General features: G+C 40.8%; 1 protein-coding gene across 2 annotated transcripts; it reads left to right on the top strand.

Annotated features, from left to right (window-relative positions):
* LOC109843495 lies at positions 3,945-7,138 on the top strand. Of its 2 annotated transcripts, none has more exons than XM_020412433.1 (2): positions 3,945-4,733; positions 6,281-7,138. In XM_020412433.1, exons 1-2 carry the CDS (start codon positions 4,528-4,530, stop codon positions 7,107-7,109), a joined length of 1,035 nt encoding a protein of 344 aa, XP_020268022.1. In that variant the 5' UTR covers positions 3,945-4,527; the 3' UTR covers positions 7,110-7,138. The 2 variants fall into 2 exon arrangements, with proteins under 2 accessions (XP_020268022.1, XP_020268023.1); XM_020412434.1 differs by lacking the exon at positions 3,945-4,733 and adding an exon at positions 5,816-6,221.

Here is a 25,178-nt window from a genome sequence, read left to right as displayed (position 1 = left end):
TTGTCCTCTTCTAAAGTCAAAATCAAAGTCTACAAACTTCAACAAGTCACAAAATAAGAAGAAAAAGGCTTTGACAATAGCATGGGATGATAGTTCTTCCGAAGAAGAAGAAGAACAAAAAGAGGAATCCGCTCACTTGTGTTTTATGGCACAAGAAGATGAGGTATATGATAATTTTAATAATGATGAATTATTAGAAGCATTCAATGAACTTTATGTTAAATATAAGGATTTGAAGTCTAATTATAAGTTATTGAAAACTGAAAATGAAAAATTAAACTTAGAATTAGTAACTTCAAATTCTTCACAAGTTGAAAAATTGAATGAACTAAATAATAATTTATTTTCTAAAAATAAATTATTGACTAATGATAATATTTATCTAAAATCTGAATGTGATAAATTAATAGCTCGTATTTCAGATTTAGATAAAGAAATGTGTTCTCTTAAACTCAAATATGAAGAGTTGTTTTTTAATGTGAACAAATTCAACAAAGAAAAAGAAGACTTGAGTAATTTATTATCTTTTCAAAAGTCTTCTAATCAAAAGTTTGTATTATGGTATGTTCATAAGAAAAATAAATATGTTAATAGAACACATTTTGCATCATCTCATAAAGTATCTTTGTATAAGAAATCTATGTACATTTGGGTATCTAAAGATACTTGTTTAAATGAAAGAGATGATTATATTTCAAGTTTTAAGAAAAATATATGCAATTCAAAGAATTATAATTATGTTAATAAATGGAAACCAAATTCCAAGTGGATTTGAATTCCTAAGGGCTAATCCTAATGATATAATATAAAAGGGGTACCAAAGTGCTTAATGTTTTTATTAAGGTACACGGGAAAAGAAAAATGAATTTAACTAGAATTATATTTATTTCTTTTTGCTAATGACAAAGGGGGAGTTATATAGAAAATTTTAAAATTTAAATTTTTTTTACTAATGCTTTGATGCAAGGGAGTAAAAGATTTTATCTAATGATTTCATGCAGGGGGATTAAAATTTTTAATATATAATAACATATATTTGTCATCATCAAAAAGGGGGAGAATGTTAGGAATTTTGACCCCAAGATTAGTTTATTTTGATGATAACAAATATTATATGTTGTGTGTATTATGTGCTAACATTTGTTTTGCAGTATCAGAGCTATATCAATAATTATATTCAAAGAGATACTCAAAGCATAGATGAGTTCAAGGCAAAATATATATATATATATATTTGTCATCATAAAAAGCGGGTGAACGTTAGGAATCTTGACCCCAATATTAGTTTTTTTTTATGATAACCAATATTATATATTGTGTGTATTATGTGCTAACATTTGTTTTGCAGTATCGGAGCTAAATCAACAATTATATTCAAAGAGATACTCAAGACATAGATGAGTTCAAGGTAAAATGAAGCAAAGAAGAAGATATACTTTATTGTTAAAATGTAGTTTTACATTTTCTTTGCTTAGAAATGTGTACAAGCCTTGATCACTCACACACATACACACACATAGTGTTAGAACATACTAACACATGCTTAGTGTGTTGGTTAACAATAGAAATCCTCTATGTTAACCATTAGAATTAATAGATATTGATTGAAACTTAAAAATATCATATAGCTCATATTTGGCCCTTAATAGTTGACTACAACAGACACAGACAGAATATCAGTTTCTGTGTCATTACAGACTAGTCGACTACTAGGCAGTATAGTCGACTAATAAGAGTTGAATCAGAATTCCAGACTTTTTATTTTTACAAAATAGTCGACTAATGAATATAGTAGTCGACTACTAAGGAATTATATGACTACACAGAGTCTGTTTGAACTCAGAGTAGTCGGCTAATAATACTTGTAGTCGACTACTCAGACAGTTTTTCTGACTATTTGACATTTGAATAAGTGACTGTTTATAGCCGTTTTTGGATGTTTCTTAGGTTTGAAAACTTGTCATTTCAGAGGCTATAAATAGGTTAACATGTCAGAAAACAACTACCAAGACTTGCACTTGTAAAATTCATATATTGTGCAAATTAACTCTTAAAACTTTTAGTTTTTCAATCTGTTTTTCCATAAAAGAGAGTTTATGATATTGCCTTTGTTCCATTCATTCTTAGATCGAGCTTGTTTAGACAATATTCAGATAATTAAAAAGATTAATAAGCCATTGTTACACGTTCACTACATATTCAAGGTTTATAGGATTGGAATTGTACATCGCTTCAAAGAAAGATTCTCTTGGTTTGTGAGAGGTTGATCTCTTGGTATAGAGGTCGGTTTACAATTGGCATGATGTTATTAATTGGTCTTGCAATTTGCATGATCTTGCAAATTGGTCAGGTTTGCTGTTTGATTTTATAAGGTTTCAAAATCATAGTGAAACTCTCAAGTGAGGTTTGCTTCGGGACTGGATGTACACCGGGTGGTGGAACCAGTATACATGCCCGTGTTTGTGATGTTCATTTTCTGAGTTTGCCATTCTTTCTTTGTAATTTATAATCTACTGATAAACATGAATATTATCTATATTTTGACTATGTTTCACCTACGGATTCATTGTTATTTGATGTATTTCCTTGCACTTTTGCCCTGTTAAGCTCCCTAGTTCTTGTTTACTGCTCTATTTATATATTGTGTAGGAATTACTGGAGTTTAGCGCAGATTCGGAGTCAAGAAGGAGTCAAGGAATGCAAGGAAAGTGGCTACACGGTCACCCAGTGTTCAACAACACAGGCGTGTTGATTACAGAAGAAAAGCCCAGAAAGCAGAGCGAAACAGAATTAAACACGGCCTGGTCGTGTCGATCTACATAGTCGTGTTGGATGACAGCAGTCAGTTATCATGCGATCTGGAGCAATATTTGAAGTTATCTTTCAACACGTTTTTTCCAGAATTAAAAGGGAGACGCCCTGAAGCACCTGACCAGAGACCAAAGGCTGGAGATCTTGATTTTTCTTTCTTCTTCTCCTCTTCTTCTCTCTAAAAACTCTTAGATTAGTTTTCTTTTGATTTGGAACCTGCTGTTTGTGGAGAATTGTGTGCAACTTCAACACTACGGTTTATCTTTCTGATCTATCTCAATTTCCAGTTTATGATTATGATCTTATATATTGTTATCATATTTTCTATTTCAATTATGTGTGAGTAATTGTCTTATCTGGGATTGAACTAGGTTCGGCCATGGTTATGAATTAATGAACTGATTGTTGTTGTTGTTGACTGTTCGATTTGCATTATTCAGTTACTAGTATCTAATTGCCTAGGGTTAATTCAATTGGCCACTGATTTAATTCTTTTAGGATGTTGATTTGAACTAAAAGGTTAGATTGACGCCGGAAAATAGTAATTGAACAAGAATTAATTAATCACGAAAGTAGGTTAATTATTCTTAAGAACATGAGGGATTAACAAGAACTTAATGGGTTTAATTTGGTTTAACACTATGAAAATAGGTTGTTAGGTTGAATTAGGCATGACTTTTAGTCGTCGAAAGAGACTAATAGTTATCATAGGTTTAATGCATTGCGAGATTCGATAACAAATGATTAATTTATTGATTCGAACCAGAGTTGAAACCGAAGTTCAATCCTAGATCCTTTTAATTGAGTGAATTCGTCGTTGATACTAGCTAGCGTGTTTGATATTGATAATCAAAAATCATACTTTTTAACACAATTGGTTTAGATAGTCACAAAACAGTGAAAATCAGTAATTAACAACGAAGTCCCTGAGGATACGACCTTGCATCGCTACAACGATATCCGTGCACTTGCGGATTTGAGTGAACAAGTTTTTGGCGCCGTTGCCGGGGACTTCGGCATTGTTAATATTGACTTTTTCATTGTTTGACTAGACTAGACATTTTCTTTCATTTATTTTATTTTTATTTTTATTTTTATTTTTATTTTTTTGACTTGTTTTTTTTAGTGCAGGCACCCTTGTATGCCCAGATCCTTACGACTTGGAGAACCAATCGAGTGTGATCCCGAGATTGAAAGGACCTTGCGTCATATTAGGAAGAAGGCACGAGAAACAAAGGATAATTTGAAAAGCAAAAACACCATGGGAGACCAAGAAAACCAAGGCAATCAAGACCGATCCTTGAAGGAGTTTGCATCACCAACCACCCATAGCTCCCAATCTAGCATCTTGAAGCCTAATGTTGCTGCCAACAATTTTGAACTCAAGCCTTCGCTCCTCTCCATGGTTCAGCAAAACCAATTTGGAGGCACTCCAACCGAAGACCCAAACCTCCATATCTCAATCTTTCTAGAATATTATGACACCCTGAAGATGAATGGAGTGTCGGATGATGCATTCAAACTAAGGTTGTTTCCCTTCTCATTAAAAGACAAGGCAAGGGCTTGGCTACAATCACTTCCACCGGGCTCCATCACTACATGGGACCAACTCTCAGAAGCGTTCCTTGCTAAGTACTTCCCTCCGAGCAAAACAGCCCAATTGAGAAATCAGATAACAACCTTCACTCAAAAAGAAGGGGAGTCATTGTATGATGCATGGGAGAGGTACAAGGATCTTCTAAGGATGTGTCCACATCACGGGTTGGAGGATTGGCTCATAATTCACACTTTCTACAACGGTCTTCTCTACAACACAAGGATGACCGTGGATGCTGCAGCGGGTGGTGCATTGATGAACAAAAGTGTACGAGATGCAAAACAACTCATAGAGGATATGGCACAGAATCATTTCCAGTGGTCAGGTGAGCGCTCTTTACCCAAAAAGAGCGGGAGGTATGATGTAGATGCATTAGACCACATTGCTTCTAGAGTAGATGCTTTATTTCAAAAATTTGACAAGATGAGCATGAATTCAGTAGCATCTAACTCTACTAACTGTGAAATATGTGGTATCATTGGACATTCTGCTGTGGAATGTCAGATTGGAAACTCCCCTTTCTCTGATGCACCACTATCTGAATATGTTAATTACATGAATAATTTTAATCAGAAAGGGGATCCTTTTTCAAATACGTACAACCCGGGATGGAGAAATCATCCTAATTTAACCTACAAAAATCCATCACAGAACCCAAATCCTCACTCTAATTTTCGTCCTCCTGGTTTTCAAGCTCCTAGACTCCCTTACCCTAGTCCCCAAAAGTCCAACTTAGAGAGCTTGATGGAAAATTTTGTGACATCCCAGAATAAACAGAATGAAGAATTTAGAAATCAGAATAGGATCATGAATGATGCTATTAGGAACCTAGCCTCTAAAGTTGAATCCTTAGCCACCCACAACAAAATGCTAGAGAATCAGGTCACTCAACTAGCCCAGCAATTTAACTCTTCTTCCAGACCTTCTGGGATGTTTCCTGGACAACCTGAAACCAACCCCAAGGAATCTATCAATGCCATTACACTTAGGAGTGGAAAAGAGCTAGAGACACCAATGATGAGGAGTGATCATAGGGATGTGATTGATTAGAGTGAGAAGTTGGTGACAAGTGAGAAAGATCATATTGATGAGAAAGGGGAGAAGGTTGAGAGATATGTAGCACCTGCACCTTATAAGCCTCCACTACCCTTCCCTCAAAGGTAAGTTAAAGCTAAGTTGGAAAAACAGTTTGGGAAATTCATAGAAATATTAAAAAAATTGCATATTAACAGCTAAGTTGGAAAAACAGTTTGGGAAATTCATAGAAATATTAAAAAAATTGCATATTAACATCCCATTTATTGAAGCCATTTCCCAAATGCCATCCTATGCCAAATTCTTAAAGGAGATTCTATCAAATAAGAGGCGATTAGAGGAATATGAGACTGTAGCCTTGACCCAAGAGTGTAATGACATCATACATAATAAGCTACCACCTAAGCTTAAAGATCCTGGCTCATTTTCAATCCCTTGCACAATTGGTGATATGTCAATTAATCGTGCTCTATGTGATCTCGGTGCTAGTGTCAGTCTTATGCCATTGTCTATATGTAACAAGTTACAGATGGGAGACTTGAAGCCTACTACTATTTTCCTCCAATTGGCGGATCGATCGGTTAAACGTCCGGTAGGTATATTAGAGGATGTACCCATCCAGGTTGGTAAATTCTTTATTCCAGTTGATTTTGTTATTCTTGAAATGGAGGAGGATTCTCAAATCCCCATTATATTGGGAAGACCTTTCCTTGCTACCGCTGGAGCGATAATTGATGTGAAGAATGGAAAGCTCTCTCTCAATATAGGGGATGAAAAGGTGAATTTTGATTTGTTTTCTGCTATGAAGTTTCCACTAATTGATGATACTTGTTGCAGGATTGACACGATTGACATGGTGGTTAGAGAAGATTTTACCAGAGATATCTCAAGTGATCCACTTGAGAAATGTTTAGTAAAGAATGGGGTACCAGATGATGATGATCAGGAAATAACTTCCTATGTTACAATGCTTGATGAAAAGCCAACCTACACCAAAACCACCTACATCAAAGAACCTGATATAGTGGTCGAAATTGCAAGGGGGCTGAATGACCAGGTTGTGTCTGTAAACACAGCTGTGTCAAAAAGCAGCAGAAACAGCCCAGAACAGGTTTGTGAAGAGAAAACTGCACCTGGGAAGATGCTGAATAATGATTCCACACGGCCATGGTGTGTCCGTAGACACAGTCGTGTCAAAAAGCAGCAGAAGAAGTCTAGAACCAGTCCATCTCCACCAGTTGAAGTGGAACATAAGGCACATTGGGCTATCAAGAGCATTCATTTAGATTTGAAAGAATCAGGGGAACAGAGAAAGCTTCAACCAAATGAACTTGATGAATTGAGATTGGATGCGTATGAGAATGCCAAGATTTACAAAGAAAGAACAATGAAGTGGCATGATCAACATATCCTCCGTAAAGAGTTTACAGAAGGAGACTTGATACTTCTACTTAATTCCCGACTCAAGTTTTTTCCGGGCAAACTTTGTTCGAGGTGGTCTGGACCATTCCAAGTGTGCAAGATATACCCATTTGGGGCTGTCGAAGTATGGAGTGAAGCCACGGGATCTTTCAAGGTCAATGGACAGCGATTAAAGCATTATTTCACAGGAACTCTGATCGAGAAGTTGGGTACTTTTACCCTTCTCGATTCATCATCATTGTGAGCATTGAAGGGGTCGGGCTCATGACCATAAACAAGCGCTTCTTGGGAGGCAACCCAAGTTTCTCTTTCATTTTATTTTTCCTTTTAGTTTTTTTAAATTATTAGTTTTCATGACATGTAATTAAGTTTCCGTGAACTGGTGTGTAGGTGAATGACAAAAGGAAAATAGGTAACAGAGAGTTCAAGGCTAAAGAGGACAGAAGGAAAAATAGTGAAAACACAGTTTACACGGCTAGGCCGTGTCCACCAACACAGCCGTGTAGCAGTCGGGACAGTCTTCATCTCATTTCCAGAGTCTACCACACCCTGGGAAGGCATCCACCACACCCGTGGCCAAAGAAAATAAAAAAAAAATAAAATTCCAGACTCATTTTCTGAAGCCCAATAACTCCTGTGCACGAATGCGGTCGACCGGGCCGGTCGACCGCCACCCAATTCTGCTGAAACCCGAACTTTCTGCCAATTCTAACCCCCCCCTTACAAACCACCACCGACTGACCACCCCACCTCTTCGAGCAAACAGCCGCATCCCTTCCCTTCACCACCCTAAACCACCGTCCTCTTTCATACTTCACCATCAAAATCGCCGACTAACAACTTCCCCAAAACCACTTCCCTCCCCAACTTTGATTCCACCACTCAACACTTCCGCCTCTCTCTCATTCATCACATCCAACACCACCAAATCGCCAGGCGTGCCTCCAACGCCAAGACACCGCCCTTGTCATTACGCCCAGAGCAACGCCAACATTCATAGACCAAATTCTTTCATTCAACATCTGAAACTTCCAGATCTGTTCTCATCATGGACACCCGCTTGGACAATTTTGGCAATACACTTGGAACAATGAATGACCAGAAGCAACATATGCACCAATGGTCACTACTTCATGGCTATCCACCTCCTCCACCACCACAATGAGCAGTAAGTCCCTTTTCTCTTTTTTTCAGTTATTTACACATTGGGGACAATGTGCAATTCAAGCATGGGGGAGTGGGTTTGTTGGGATGATGTTTCATGTATGCTTTGGTGTTTTTGAGTGCTTGTTTTCTGTGTTGGGATTTTTCATTTAGCTTAAAAAAAAGGAGTACCACTGTTCAGCAAAACCTTTTAGCACGTACATCATTTATTTCACATGCCCCATTGTTAAAAAAAAATCTTTGTTTCATGTTCAGTTGGTTAGGATGTTATCTGTTCGAGTTCCACTTTGTCGATACTTAACTCTAAACATTGGAGAGATAGGAATGGATTTTGGCTCAACCCATCTAATTAAAACCTAAGCTTCTTTGGTGACTTGGAATACTTTTTGGTTACTGGAGAAACACTCGGCCTTGTAAAAAAAAAGTCCTAAAGTCTGTTGCACCGAGTACCTGGCACCGCACCCTCAGAAGTATGGCTGTCACGTCAGTAGGTGTTAATTATGACGGGATTTTCAAAAAAAATGAAAAAAATTGAATAAAATGCAAGGAAACCGAGTGCTCCTTTGAGACCTTAAGTAGGAAGAGTATGACCCATTGTGATGAGATATGTGTCTGTCACAAGGAGTTTTGGGCAATAAATAAAAGAAGGACAAGCAATAATTCAAGCATGGGGGAGTTGATAAACATGAATATTATCTATATTTTGACTATGTTTCACCTACGGATTCATTGCTATTTGATGTATTTCCTTGCACTTTTGCCCTGTTAAGCTCCCTAGTTCTTGTTTACTGCTCTATTTATATATTGTGTAGGAATTACTGGGGTTTAGCACGGATTCGGAGTCAAGAAGGAGTCAAGGAATGCAAGGAAAGTGGCTACACGGTCACCCAGTGTTCAACAACACAGGCGTGTTGATTACAGAAGAAAAGCCCAGAAAGCAGAGCGAAACAGAATTAAACACGGCATGGTCGTGTCGATCTGCACAGCCGTGTTGGATGACAGCAGTCAGTTATCATGCGATCTGGAGCAATATTTGAAGTTATCTTTCAACACGTTTTTCCCAGAATTAAAAGGGAGACGCCCTGAAGCATCAAAGCAGGACCGGAGGCTGGAGATCTTGATTTCCTTTTCTTCTTCTTCTCTTCTTCTCTCTAAAAACTCTTAGATTAGTTTTCTTTTGATTTGGAACCTGCTGTTTGTGGAGAATTGTGTGCAACTTCAACACTACGGTTTATCTTTCTGATCTATCTCAATTTCCAGTTTATGATTATGATCTTATATATTGTTATCATGTTTTCTATTTCAATTATGTGTGAGTAATTGTCTTATCTGGGATTGAACTAGGTTTGGCCATGGTTATGAATTAATGAACTGATTGTTGTTGTTATTGACTGTTCGATTTGCATTATTTAGTTACTAGTATCTAATTGCCTAGGGTTAATTCAATTGGCCACTGATTTAATTCTTTTAGGATGTTGATTTGAACTGAAAGGTTAGATTGACACCGGAAAATAGTAATTGAACAAGAATTAATTGATCACGAAAGTAGGTTAATTATTCTTGAGAACATGAGGGATTAACAAGAACTTAATGGGTTTAATTTGGTTTAACACTATGAAAATAGGTTGTTAGGCTGAATTAGGCACGACTTTTAGTCATCGAAAGAGACTAATAGTTATCATAGGTTAGTCGTTCTTAATGCATTGAGAGATTCGATAACAATTGATTAATTTATTGATTCGAACCAGAGTTGAAACCGAAGTTCAATCCTAGATCCTTTTAATTGAGTGAATTCGTCGTTGATACTAGCTAGCGTGTTTGATATTGATAATCAAAAATCATACTTTTTAACACAATTGGTTTAGATAGTCACAAAACAGTGAAAATCAGTAATTAACAACGAAGTCCCTGAGGATACGACCTTGCATCGCTACAACGATATCCGTGCACTTGCGGATTTGAGTGAACATCTACTTTGCAAACTCACCCTCTAGTGTTTAAGTGTAAAGCTTCCACAGATTTTTATAAGAATACGCTCTATTCTTAAGGGTCATGATCCTACACTTGGTATATATAAGCAAGTCAGACCCTACAGAGGAGAGTTGCCCTTGGATTCATTATCTATATCTTTCTTCATTGTGCTATGCTTAGATTCATCAAATGACAGTTTGTTTCTAAAAAGGGATGTAAGATTTTTCACATGTGCTTAACCGTGTTTGATTGATTGTGTTTCAAACTTATTTTTACAGTGTACTCAAGCTGGTGTTAATTGAGGATTGGGACTAGCTAGTGCCAGGTGTTTACTCATTGTGAATAGTTATGTTAGACGACTAGTTTCAGGTAGACTTCAGTGTGCTGTCTTAGTAAGTCTTCTGAATCGGGTTGTGATTTAAGAGTACTCTTAGAATAGTGAGGAAGCTCCTTGGTGAGAAGGAAGAGTGAACGTAAATTATTACCCGAACCATTATAAAATCTTGTGTGTCATTGGTTGGTTGTTTTTCACTCTTATTTTATTTATTTCGCTGCATATTTTATATTTTTTTAGGGAAAAATGATTGCAACCCTATTCACTTCCCCCTCTAGGTTTACATCTTAGATCCAACAGGATGTTCTAATATGACTTCTATAGTCTTGGTTCCATTCCGGGCTGGGTTATCAAAAATTAAAAAATAAAAAATAAAAATGAAACAATATAATCATACATGACATTGTATTAAGGCAAACTTACACGTAAATACCTTATAGCTTCCCCAGCCTTGCATATATACACTCACTCATTTTTTATAGGACTTGTACCGCGAAGCTTAAAATATTTTCACTTTAATACCTTCTATTATATAAATGTGATAATATGCCTCCTGTAGACATCGAAAATTACCTATAGGTCTCCACGAACAGCTCAGTGTTAAGAAATAACGATGAACGTCACCATCTGGTTCACAGAAGCTTGATTGATGTCGGTGAACGCTTGAAGTAAACCGACGAACTACGTGAAACAACGGAACTTCGGAATGATGAAGATATGAACCGATCGGGAACCTCGTATCGTTCACAAACGGTGAAATACCCTTCGTGTCTCATTTATTCCGTGGATGATTTAATCATTGGGACTTGTAGAACTCCTCGTCAGCTTTCCAACGCACTTTAAATTGCTCAAATCCGAGTTCGGATGAAGAAGTTACGGTGGAAACGGACGAACAGGTATAATGGAGTGTCTCAGGCTGAACTGGGGCACCCGAGGCGTCTCGGCACGAGCGAGACACCCTAGGGTGTCTCAGCCCAGTTTGAGACACCCTGGGATGTCTCCAATGCAGAAATGGCCTCTTGGGCGGTTTTAACCGCCCGGACGTCCGTAAAGCCTATAAATAGAGCCCCCGGGTCCTCATTTTTTGGGATCTGGAGTTTTGGAGAATTGGCGAAGCCCTGTCGGACTGAAGAGTGATCGAGTTCTTCAACGCAAGAGATCAAGAGTCGTCAGATCTGCATCACCCGCATCCGATCCTTAGTATTATCCTGTTGTGATAATTCTAAGAAGAGTAATTATCTCGCTGTTGTCAAGATAAGCGCTTCTGCTTCTAGATTCCTTCGCGGATCGACGAAGTTCTGGACCTGATCTGATTGCCAGGTAGTCCACGGATATCAACGTCCCCGTCACCGGCTAAAGACCCACGCAAGCAAGAAACGACGAACGGATCTTGCGTTATTTTCGAAAAGTTGTAATCTTTCATTTTCTTATTCTTTTTATTGAATATCTTGAATTCTTTGTAAGCGATCCAGATTATAATGAATTCGACAATGAAGGCAACTTTCTCCGAAAACAAACTGGCGACCACAGTGGGAGCCAACAGCATCGCTGCCGAGGCTGTCGTGACGCACCGGCATTCAAGATCCGGGTGAATGAAGAGATCGAATGCGAGTTCGATCAACAAAAGTTTGAAGAGTACCTCTCTTCCTCCTCCTCCAGATCCGCCTCTCCAAACAGGCGTAGGAAGACCTCCTCTTCCAGGAACGCTCGCGGGACCTCAGGGTTGAAGATCCAAGATCCCCTCGTTGCTGCTGCATCCGTGCCCCGTGACGTCCCTGCAACGTCCAAAGAGGTCAAAGCTGCAAATTCGGACCTCCCCTCCACCGTGAAGGTAACTGCTGAAGGTGCTCCAACTTTGTCGAAGAGGGCGCGCCAAAGACGGCGTCAACGCCTTGCACGACAATTAGCCAAGGCTTTAGAGTCGATGGACGGGATCCGCTATACGGAGGATCTGAAATCAAGGCAGCGCCAAGAACAGCAACGGCGAACCGCCAATCTCTCCTCTAAGGTAGAGACAAACGAATGGGTCCGCGTCAAGAAGACTCGCTCCACTCTCGAAGAGCGAATCAAGAAACGCCGCGTATTGCTCGCGCATGCCCGAGTTCTTCTGCAGAAAGCAGAAGAGATGCAGAAAGAAGAGATGGTCAAGAAGCCGCCTAGACATAAGCAGGTTTGGGTGCCAAAGACAAAACCGGCACCTAAGACAAAAGTGGACGGAGTTACCATCCAACCTTCTTCAAATTCAGATCCCTTTTCCCCTGTCCCCGTACCTCCGGCGGAGCCAGGTAAGAACGTGGGTCCTGCAAGATCCAGAGTTCCTTTGAAAGGTCGCCTCGGTCCTTTACCGGAAGATCGAGGTAAAGCACCTGTCAAGGAGCGATTGGGACCGTTGAAAGGTCCCCAAGCAACAAACCAGACTAGGGGTCGTACCAATCCCCCTAAGAAAGATAACAAAGGGAAAGCCCATGTTACCGACCGCATTGGATTGCGGGTTGAAGTTCAAGAGTCCGTTAGGTTTTCACGCTTGCAAAAGTGTAAACTTGGACGAGCGACTTTTGAAGACGCCAATAAAGCGTCGTATCCCTAGAGGGAAACATATTCGTCTGATGATGATAGTTGATGCGGCATAAACATGTACCAAAAAGGTTGCAAGTGCACAACCGTGTCAAGTTATAGTATTTAAGATATCGATCCCACGAGGAAGGTGTTTTGTAGGAGAAAATATAAAATCGGTTCTTATGTTGTGTGCGTGACAAATAGGAGTGATAAGTGAATGTGATTGTGAAGAGATTGAGAGAGTGAAAATGGTAGTGTGTGAAACGGCGCAAAATTTAAGTGAGAGTGGATGTGACAAAGAAGGAGTGTGATCAATAAGGTGAGAAGGAAAAAAAATGGGTTCTAGCCTCAAGGTGAATAGTATAAGAAATTAAAATCTAACTACAAAATAAATTGCAAAATCTAAACTACAAAATAAAATTGCAAGAATTAAATGCAAGAAAATAAATCTACTCTATAAGCATGAAATAAATCTAAGGCAAGAGGGTTCTAGCCTCTTGGCTATTTAACAAGAAAATAAAATCTAAACTACAAGCATAGAAATAAATCTACACTAATAAGCAATAAAAGAGAAAAAGAAAGAAATGCAAACCTTCAAATAATTCTCCATCTTCATCTTCATCTTCATCATCCAATAAAGAGAAGAAGAGAAAAATTTAAAGTGGTGAAAAAATTATTATTATTAATTGCAACTAAAGTTATAATTTTGGAAGGCCTTCTCAATTAAGAGTAGCCCTCCTCTCCAAAAGGAGTTACAAAAATTTTTACCCTTCTAACCCCTCACTCTCTACCCCTATTTATAGTAAACATCAGTGAATGAGAGCCATTGGATCAAACGAGAGCCACAAGACAAGCACAATCAGCCATTGACGAGTGCTACAGTAATCTGGCATCGATGCAGGCATCGATGCAGGTATCGATGCAGGCATCGATGCCCACATCGATGCCGACATTGATACTCATTATTTCTAAATTCTGATTTCACGGATAGCTTCGTCTCGTCGAGATAGGCGATTTTCATATATTATATGTTAAATTCTGCCTTCCGGATTAGGAGATATCGTTGTTTCTTTGTGGCCAACCATTTTGAATATGATTTCTTTTCATATTGGATTTTTGACTTTCTCTGGCTTCTACAGGCTACTCGGCTTGATTCTGGACTTTTGGATAATTTGGAAATTGATTTTCCAATGTGCTTCTTTGCTTCATTTCTTCATTTAATCAATGGGTTTTTGTTGAGAGATGAGAGTTTGAGATTTATTCTTCATTAACCTGTAATTAAAAGATAAAAATAATTATTAGTGGTATATTTATTCATATAAAATAGATAATGAGGGTATAAAATTGTAATAAAATATGATTATCAATAGTGTTATACCTGGGAAGTCGTGCCAACACTCTATGAGTTGCTCCAGTTATCAAACTGACGAGTTGTACTATAGGGCCGGGGGTACGGATAAGTCTCGAAAGAGAAACATTCGAGACACGGATTCTCGTTGTCCGTGTGCCAACATAATCAAGGCAGTGCTATCAGAATGCTGTTGTTCTAAAGCCCCAAGAAGAGTTTCTGTGTTTGAGAGAATCTCCACCAGAACATCCGAGGCCAGGCAAGACACTTCCGTAGAAGGAAACCTACTCTTCAGGAGGATGAATTTCCAGAAGTGTCCGTCAATATGACCGGGAGAGGGAAGTCAACGCGACGCTTTAGTCCAGATCAGTTCACCGAAGTGTCCCAACGTATGACTCGATTGCGATCAGGGACCAGTAGACGAAAGAATTACCAGAGAATGCAGAAGGGGCTTCCTTCAGAAGATGAAACTTCAGAGGTTGGCTCGGATGCCTGCTCGGATGCTTGCTCAACGATGGCTTCCGATGACACCACTTCAAGTGCAGGACAGCCCTACGAGCCACTTATGATTAGTGCCGAACAGGTGGCTAAGTTGCTCGAGGACGCTCTGACTAAGCAGAAGGAAAATTTCAAGTTCGAAATGGAGATGGCCATGCAACAGATGAGAGAAATGCATGACCAGCAAATCGCGGCGCTGACAACTCATCAAGGAGAGTCTAGTCGTCGCAACAATCCGAATCAAGATGAGAACGAGCGGGAAGAGGATAATGCCAACATGAACACCCCTCCCGTCAACAACAATAATGGGGGTGGCCATTCGGATGATAACAACACAAAGGAGGATCACATTACTTCTCCCCGAAATCACTCGAAAACAGATACGAGTGAGGATAAGAAAATGAGGGACTTGGAGAGCAAAATCAACGTGTTGATGAATGCTCAAGAAGTGAAGAGGTCTGGAATACCATGTCCATACCCAAGGGAATGAGAATCAATTCCATATCCGGTGAAATTCAATTTGATCAATTTCACGCCGTTTGATGGGAAGGGTTCCCCTACCCAGCACTTGATATATTTTAAGTCTCACTTAGGAATAATCTCTGAGAATGAACCTTTAATGGTGCGGTCATTCGTTGGCACTCTTCGAGGAGCGGCCTTTGATTGGTATCGTCGTCTTAAGCCAGGGAGTATCAACAGTTGGGATGATATGGAGGATATGTTCTTGACGAACTTCTTCGACGACGATACCGAGATTTCAATCGGTACACTATTTGACAAGAAACAGAAAAATGGCGAGACGGTCGAAAACTTCGTGAAGAGATTCCGGAACAAAGCTATGAATTGTAGGGATCCGATTCGCGAAGACTTCATCCTAGAGACTTGTCACAACAATCTTTCATTGGATATTCTCGAAGCCATGGGAATGGCACCATCGAAGACCTGGAAAGATTTGAAGGTCCGAGGGGAAAGAGCCGAACGTTTCCTCAAAAGGAAAAAGGCCGAAAGAGGTCAAACGACGGCACCAGCCCCGCAACAGAATTTTGTTTCTAAGGGAAAAGGGAAAGCGCAAGTGAATGCAGTGGACGCGAACCAAACATTCGAAGTGCAATCGCAACCACAACAGCAGCAGTCACGGTGGCAACAACAGCCTCAGAAACAGAAGACTTCGGAACCGAAATTCCCGAAGGTCTACTCATTCAAAGAAGATGAAGTCCCCGGTATTTTCAAATACCTCATGGAAAACAACAAGATTAAGTTGCCTTCGATCCAAGATTAGGAAGACGCCAAAAGGGTTAATGATCCGAAATACTGCGCATTCCACAGAGTGGTGCACCACCCCACCAAGTCGTGTTACGCCCTAAAAGACAAGATCCAAGCTTTGATTGATGTTGGGGTCATCACTATGAAGCAACCTAAGGAAAAGAATGTGGGTGCAAATGCAGTTTCAATCAGCTTTGGGCAACCTAAGGAAAAGAATGTGGGTGCAAATGCAGTTTCAATCAGCTTTGGGTCTGTTCCTTTGAATTGATTTGAGCCTGAGCCCGTGATAAATGTGGCAATGAAGACCGTCAACGACGATCCTTACAAGCAACGCCAGAAAGGACTTGTACCACACACAACCCCAAATGGCGAGATTCTTTGGGTTCACCCCGATCTGATTAGAGATGAACAGTGGACCGGATCCTCTTCTAAGAAGTCAAAGAGAAAAGGAAAGTCCTGTTGCGGAGCCTCGGCCATCCCAGAGGAAGACGACGAAGCAATCCCTACTTTCTTATTTTTTGATAATGAACATGCAACTCTAGTAACCACCGAAGAAACAGTCCTCACCACCAGAAATGGGAACGAGTATCGTTTCAAATATCCAAGTGTTTCTGATCGGCTGGCTGGGGTGGAGATTACAACTACCCCCGCACCTACTGAGAAGACCCAACAGGAGCCCCTGCACCAAGATGTTCAAAACCCGAGGCAGTCTCGATTCAATCAGTAGGTTGGAAGAGATAAGCCGGGAAATTCAAATACTTCATACCACTTCGATGTTATGACCCAATTGGCTAACATCCCAGTGAAAGTAACTCTACACGAGTTATCACGTCTTTCTAAAAACACTAGAGATGCGTTCACCATTACTCCTGACCAGCTCACTCAAATAGTTCAAAAGCCTTAATCAAGCAGAAAGAAGAATTTGAGGGTAAGATGGAATTGGCTATGCGACAAATAAGAGAGTTGCAAGCTGAAAGGTGTAAATTTCCTAAATCTGATCATCAGGCTGGGTCTAGCTGTTGCGCTACACCAATCACGTCTATTCTAAATAGGACAAATAACAATAGTCCGAATCTGAATATGGTCATCAAGACTGATTCACCCCTCGATAACACTGGGGGTGGTACGACCAGATCCTTCAATGACACTGGGGGTGGCCCAATTCCTACTTCTCGACATCACTCGAAGAGAAATGAAAATGAAGACGAAAAGCAGAAAGAAATCGAGTCTGTCACCACCTCGACTAGACGCTATCCCAAAAGAAAGAGAGTTGAGGAAAGTCAATCAGAGTTTATACCCGGGTTCGCTGCTGATCAAACGTCACAACGACAGCCATGGGAGGGATCGCCACAACAGTCGCTTCAGATGCAACGATACTCTTTCAAGGATGATGAGGTTCCATCCATCCTCAAGTACCTCCTAAAAAACAACAAAATCAAGCTCCCACCTATTAAAAGCCAGGAGGAATCCAACGGGAGTTCAGACCCAAAATATTGTGAATACCACAGGAGGATCCATCATTCCACCAAGACTTGTATCACTCTCAAAAACACAATACAAGCCTTAGTTGAAGCCGACGTCTCAATGGCAGAACAAACCGAATGAGAACGATCACGACACTCCGAAAAGTATACGAGTATAAACTGCTTCTTTTAAAGCTCCAACGGGTATATGAGTATAAACTGTTTCCTTTGTATGTATCAGGAAGTTCCCAGAAGAATACCACATGTGGTATTCTTAGGGATAACCCAATCACTGTAAAAGTGATAAATAAGAGATCCACGTTCGAACTCTGAATGTCGGAATGTTTCCTCTTATTATTGTCAAATTCTCTAACTCTCATGAGTTATTTTTGTGAGACGAGATCCAATCCTTTGACAGGTTAATCTTTCCTCACCAAACCATCCGCTGATCAAATTAATCGACGGTGGATTCACCAAAATTTCTATCCGCCAGTCATTGGCAATTCTCAGACTCAACATGTTAGGTCCTAATCACTTAGCATTAAAGTCCTCCTTTGAGTGATAGTACGAGTTGGCATTTTCATTGCTACCTGTATTCCATTCTCTTTGCTTTCAGGTCAAACCTATAAAAGTTAGGGCCTAAGCCAAATTCCTCTCTCGATTCCTTCCATGAACGAGAGATCCACTTTCAATTCGAATAATCAAACCTATAAAAAGTTAGGATTGTTCCCAATCTCACTTAGTCAAGCCTACAAATAGTTAGGACTAAGACCGAGTCATTCCTTTTCGATAAACGAAAGTCTGCCTTTGTTCCTTTTTCCACCAAACCTATAAAAGTTAGGGTAGAAATTAGGCTTTCTCCTCAATAAATGAGGGATTCTTTTTGGATCAAATGGCCAATCCTATAAAAGTTAGGGTCGTTTGAATCTTTCCGATTCTCGGAGTGGAGATCCCACTCTTAGTTTCATCTCTTCGGATTCTGGGGGTGGAGATCCCACCTTGAGTTTCCTTTCCAAACTGTAGATAGAATATAAAATTCTTCCTCTTCAGTACTGGGAGATAGAATATAAAATTCTTCCTCTTCCATTTTCCAGTCCGTCTTTACTCTGAGAAAAGACACAATTCCCAACTTCCAATCCGTGCACTTCATGCACGGGGAATTTTATCCCAACTCCTAAATAGAGATAAGCCTACGCCTAACACGCGTTGCCGGTTTAGTCTTTTGCCGATTGAAAAAGACACCAGAGTCTAAGTCTGGGGAATTTTATCCTGAATCCTAAGTAAGGATAAGTCAACGCCTAATACGCGTTGCCGGGAGCCATATTCCCGTAAAAAGTAGTGAAGTCTATGTATTCAAAATCATAGCATCAAGTCTAAGAGAAGTAATTCTCTTAGCACAACGTTACATGTGAAACGGGTTTTAATAATTCACATGCTAGCCCGATTCAAACGGTAATCGGTAAAGGCACGTTAAACCCGTTGATGGCTGAGGATTTGCCAAAAATCCTAAAGTCTATGTCTAACACACATCGCTGGTTTAGTCTTTCACCGATTGAAGAAGACACCAGAGTATAATTCTGGGGAATTTTATCTTGAAGCCTAAGTAGGGATGAGTCAACGCCTAATACGCGTTGTCGGGTACCATATTCCCGTAAAAAAAAATAGCAAAGTCTATGTATTCAAAATCATAGCATCAAGTCTAAGAGAAGCAATTCTTTTAGTACAACGTTACATGTGAGACGGGTTTTAATAATTCACATGCTAGCCCGATTCAAACGGTAATCGGTAAAGGCACATCAAATCCGTTGATGGCTGAGGATTTGCCAAAAATTCTATAAACGTTGTGTCCATTAAGTCACAATCAACAAAGAGACATAATGATAAAAAGAGGAGTGCGCTAAGGAAAAGACTTTGTTTCATTAATAAAATCAGGCCAAGTGGAGATACAAGAAGACGTCTCAAATCAGATTTAACAAACTGAAGGAAGCAATTTTAGCCTTAAACAAGAAGACGTCTCAAATCAGATTTAACAAACTGAAGGAAGCAATTTTAGCCTTAACAGCGGCAAGCTTCTCTGCGTGTTCCGCTCGAACCTTCTCCTCCTCTTCCTTCTGAAGCTTGGCATTAGCGAGAACGGCGGCAGCGTCGGCAGCTACGTCTTCTCAGTACAACGCGTGAAGAGCCTCCAGTTCTCCTCTATAAACACTTTGAACTCTGGTGCTCTCGAGCTCAAAGGCCTTTAGAGTCCTCTCCTCTTGGACGGTCCTAATCCCCGTACTATCAGCAATGTTGTTATAAGCATCTATCTTAGTTCGCAGATGACACGGTCCTAATCCCCGTACTATCAGCAATGTTGTTATAAGCATCTATCTTAGTTCGCAGATGACGTTGCTGTTCGTACAAGTTCGCAATGATGATTTCTTGCCCTGATATGCGTCTCGCTCGGGCCTTACGCTCGTGCATCCTCTGAATCCGAGCATCGATCATGAGCGGCGTGGCCTCATCATGTGGGTCGGAGTATACTAGCTCTTCCAAGCGATACATGAGTTCCTCTAAACAAGTCAACTTTAAATTACATCGTCTAGCTAGCCGGATACCGCCTACATGCCGAATATTCTTAAGACTATCTGCTATGAAAGGGAGCAAATCATAAAATCTTCCCCGCCCAAAACTAATGGCGGTGGCCGTTTGTTGCATGGCTTTCTCTAATTTTTGGAGGATACCCTGCACGGATTCAAAGACCGAGAGGGCAGATTCTTGGCCAGGCATAATTGTAGCAATGAGATCCTCTCCCCCCTCATCGTCGGATATTATGATGATTTCGGGTCTCACCATCCTCCGATCACAGGAGTTCAACTGAATTGGCCAAGCAAAACAAGTCCGAAACCTCGACCCCCGCGAAGGAGGGTGTCGGCCCTTCCCGAATGACCCGCGAAGGGGCCAAACGAGGGTGTAACAGAATCGCGAATTTCCCGAAACCTCGACCCCCACGAAGGAGGGTGTCGGTCCTTCCCGAATGACCCACGAAGGGGCCAAACGAGGGTATACTGGAACCATGAATATCCTGAAACATCGATCCCCGCGAAGGAGGATGTCGGTTCTTCCTGAGTGACCCGCGAAGGGATCAATCAGGGATACAGAAAATATAGATTCTTACCCCCGAAAGAGGATGTCGCTGGAGAGGAGGCCGTGGGAACCTCTCCCTCGCTATGCTGCGAAAGGGAACGACTCCTATGAAGTCGATGTCGACGCGGAGACATTGAGAATCTGCAATGAAAATCAGCAGGTCAAGTATAATCATAAATCTGAATACCCGAAATTTAAAAGAAAAATTAAGAACTTTAACTAAAATCCTATGAATAAATAGGAATTTATAGTTGAGGTCTAATTAAACCTACAAATTTCGTGCATGCAAAACAATGATCATCATATTGCGGTGTAAGCCCTCATGATAAATTTTGGTGAAATACCCAAAATACCCCTCGTGTTCAAGGCTAAATTCTAGTCAAGGACACGCTCGAATTGGATCATGATCATCATATTTGTTCATCTAACACCCCCAATATCCCACAATTTTGGTTAATTTTACAAATAAACCCTTTTGTAAGATTTAGCCAATTTTGCAAATAGACCCCTCCACAAATTTTGGTTTAGTTTTCGCATACCTTTCTCAAAACTTTGGTCATGAGTTTGTGGTCTAAACTTTTGGAGTTTCAGCCCTAAAATTTTAGCCCTTTTTGCAAATAAACCCCTCTACATTTTTTGGGTTGATTTTTACAAATAAACCCCTCAAACGATATTGATTATTTACATGCAAACACCTCTCAAATTTCGGCCAAACAGACATGAAATTTTAGTCCTAAATTTCAGTTCACTTTTGCACAAAAGCCCTCAAATTTCAGTCCACTTTTGCACAAAAGCCCCTTAATTTCGGCCATATTACATTTTTTGCATAAGACCCCCCCAAAACTTTGTGCATACACAACCCATCATCAAAGATCCTATCTTCTAACTCATGAGAACAAAAAGCTATGATCTTGGTATGTAAATTCATGGCATACCCTCATTACAAGTATAAAATTTCAATCTTTATCAAAAATGAGAGAGTTTTTGAGGAGAAGCTTACCCAAATCAAGAGGCTTGAAAACCCAACTCCAAGAATCAAGACTTGAGCTTGAAAATGAAGAAAGAAACCCTAGATTGAGAGGAAGATTTTTGGCCAAGAGAGGGGCATAAAAATCCGAATTTTAGGGTTTTAAAGGGGGAAAGTTTCAATGGGTTTGGAGTTCTCAAAGAGGGAAACCATGGTGTTTGGATAAGAGGAGGAAGAAGATAGGGTTTTTGAGAGGGAATAGGACTCTTTTTGAAAATTTGGAAAGAGGGGGAAAACAAAAGAGGAAACAAACAAAACAAAAAAAAAGGAAAAGAGAGAAAAAAGGGGGCGAGGTCTCGGTTCTTGAACCGAGACACCCTAGGGTGTCTCGGTTTTGGCCGAGACACCCAAGGGTGTCTCGGCCAAGGTTGAGACACCCTCGGGTGTCTCAACCCGGTTCGAACCCCCGGATCCCCTTTTCAAGCCCGTATTCGCCTGTTTTCGTCGGTTGGTGGATGTTTCGACAAAATCAACACTAATCAACGTACAACGCTCAAAACCCTAGGGTCAACGCCGGTCAACGCGTAACCCTAGGTCAACGCCGGTCAACGCGTTGCGATCAAAAGTCAACGTGTGATGGTTCAAAACCCTAAGATCAACGCCGGTGAACGCGTAACCCTAGGTCAATGTTAGTCGATGCGTTGCAATCAAAAGTCAACGTTCGATGTTCAAAACCCTAGAGTCAACGCCGGTCAACGCATAACCCTAGGTCAACGTTAGTCAATGCGTTGTGATCAAAAGTCAACGTTCGATGTTCAAAACCCTAGAATCAACACCGGTCAACGCGTAACCCTAGGTCAACGCCGGTCAACGCGTTACGATCAAAAGTCAATGTATGACGGTTCAAAACCCTAAGGTCAACGCCGGTCAATGCGTAACCCTAGGTCAACGCCAGTCGACGCATTGCAATCAAAAGTCAACGTACGACGGTTCAAAACCCTAAGGTCAACGCCGGTCAACGCGTAACCCTAGGTCAACGTTAGTCAATACGTTGCGATCAAAAGTCAACGTATGACAGTTCAAAACCCTAAGGTCAACGCCAGTCAACGCGTAACCCTAGGTCAACGCCAGTCAACGTGTTGCGATCAAAAGTCAACGTATGACGGTTCAAAACCCTAAGGTCAACGCCGGTCAATGCGTAACCCTAGGTCAACGTCAGTCAACGCGTTGCGATCAAAAAGTCAACGTACGATGTTCGAAACCATAGGGTCAACGCCGGTCAACGCGTAACCCTAGGTCAACGTCAGTCAACGCGTTGCGACCAAAAGTCAACTAGGGTCAACGCCGGTCAACGCGTAACCCTAGGTCAACGTCAGTCAACGCGTTGCGACCAAAAGTCAACATACGATGTTCGAAACCCTAGGATTAACGCCGGTCAACGCGTAACCCTAGGTCAACGCCAGTCAACGCGTTGCAATCAAAAAGTTATCGTACAACGTTCGAAACCCTAGGGCCAACGCCGGTCAACGCGTAACCCTAGGTCAACGCCAGTCAACGCGTTACGATCAAAAAATCAACTCAATGACACGAGCCAAACTCAACTCATCAGTTGTAGATTTGAGACTTCGACGACGGCCAGACGATAAACGCAGCGCCGGAAGGATTTCAGCTATTCATTAAAGCATCGAGTAGACTGAAAATCGAAGGAGTCAAAAATCGAAGCTAACTACAGGTCCTTTACGCCGACTGAAGGTTGGACCAATCACATCCAAAGTATTCCAGCCTCTTCTACAAAAAAAACGAGTCTGGAATGCTTTGGAGGGGGTATCTGTAGGCATCGAAAATTGCCTATAGGTCTCCACGAACAGCTCAGTGTTAAGAAATAACGATGAACATCACCATCTGGTTCACAGAAGCTTGATTGATGTCGGTGAATACTTGAAGTAAACCGACGAACTACGTGAAACAACGGAACTTCGGAATGATGAAGATATGAACCGATCGGGAACCTCGTATCGTTCACAAACGGTGAAATACCCTTCGTGTCTCATTTATTCCGCTGATGATTTAATCATTGGGACTTGTAGAACTCCTCGTCGGCTTTCCAACACACTTTAAATCGCTCAAATCCGAGTTCGGATGAAGAAGTTACGGTGGAAACGGACGAACAGGCATAATGGAGTGTCTCAGGCTGAACTGGGGCACACGAGGTGTCTCGGCACGAGCGAGACACCCTAAGGTGTCTCGGCCAAGGCCGAGACACCCTAGGGTGTCTCGGCCCAGTTTGAGACACCCATGGGTGTCTCCAATGCAGAAATGGCCTCTTGGGCGGTTTTAACCGCCCGGACGTCCGTAAAGCCTATAAATAGAGCCCCCGGGTCCTCATTTTTTGGGATATGGAGTTTTGGAGAATTGACGAAGCCCTGCCGGACTGAAGAGTGATCGAGTTCTTCAACGCTAGAAATCGAGAGTCGTCAGATCTGCATCACCCGCATCCGATCCTTAGTATTATCCCGTTGTGATAATTCTAAGAAGAGCAATTATCTCGCTGTTGTCGAGATAAGCGCTTCTGCTTCTAGATTCCTTCGCGGATCGACGAAGTTCTGGACCTGATCTGATTGCCAGGTAGTCCACGGATATCAACGTCCCCGTCACCGGCTAAAGACCCACGCAAGCAAGAAACGACGAACGGATCTTGCGTTATTTTCGAAAAGTTGTAATCTTTCATTTTCTTATTCTTTTTATTGAATATCTTGAATTCTTTGTAAGCGATCCAGATTATAATGAATTCGACAATGAATGCAACTTTCTCCGAAAACACCTCCAAAAGTTCCCCATGTGATGCTCATATATTAATCTGAAACTTTTATCCTTAGTTTTTGCTATTTTCACTGTTAAACCTATCTTAATTGTATTTTAAACCTACTCCGGTTCTATTAAAATAGAATTACGATAGATTTAACATTAATTTTAAAAAACTAAAGATTTAAAATATTCTAAAATTAGAAGGTAAATATCACATGAAGAGTTTTCAATGAATATTCTCATGTTTTTATAATAAAATATATTGAAGTGCAAATTTTGAAACTTCAAAAGCATACAAGTGCTTTTAAAAAAGAAGTCAGGACATGCATGTACAAAGTAGATGAAAGTAGAAGGTATTAAAATGCTATTAAGTCCATATTAAATAATGGAATTGTCCAGAACTAAAGTCCAAATAAGAGGATAACCTATGTCAGATGATGTGAACCGTTGGACAGTAGTAATACGGATTCCATAAACTTAGGTTTGATTTTGAGCTGGATTATTTATTAAAAAAAGAAAAAAAAACGGCAAGACGAATCCTCAGACATGAGGTAAAATACTCTCCCTTACCTGCAAATCGCAAGCGTACTCACCGCCTCCCATCTCAAAATATAAAAACCCATCATCCAAGTCAAGCGGTAACCTTCACGTATCACGATGGGTGGGATGAACTCGCAGTTGGGGTCTGTAATCGCTGCCTTTTGACGCATCTTTTGCTCTTCTTGGGCTGGTTGTAAATGGAGCGCGGCACGGCGCAGCGGTTCGTGGGCGGGCCGGTCGGGGCCGACGGCTGCGCCGGGCCCCCTCCCCCCGTCGAT

Source organism: Asparagus officinalis, chromosome 5 (assembly GCF_001876935.1).
Source record: "Asparagus officinalis chromosome 5, Aspof.V1, whole genome shotgun sequence".
NCBI lineage: Eukaryota > Viridiplantae > Streptophyta > Magnoliopsida > Asparagales > Asparagaceae > Asparagus > Asparagus officinalis.
The sequence above is the reverse complement of the archived record's forward strand: the minus strand, read 5'-3'. Positions and strand labels throughout refer to the sequence as shown.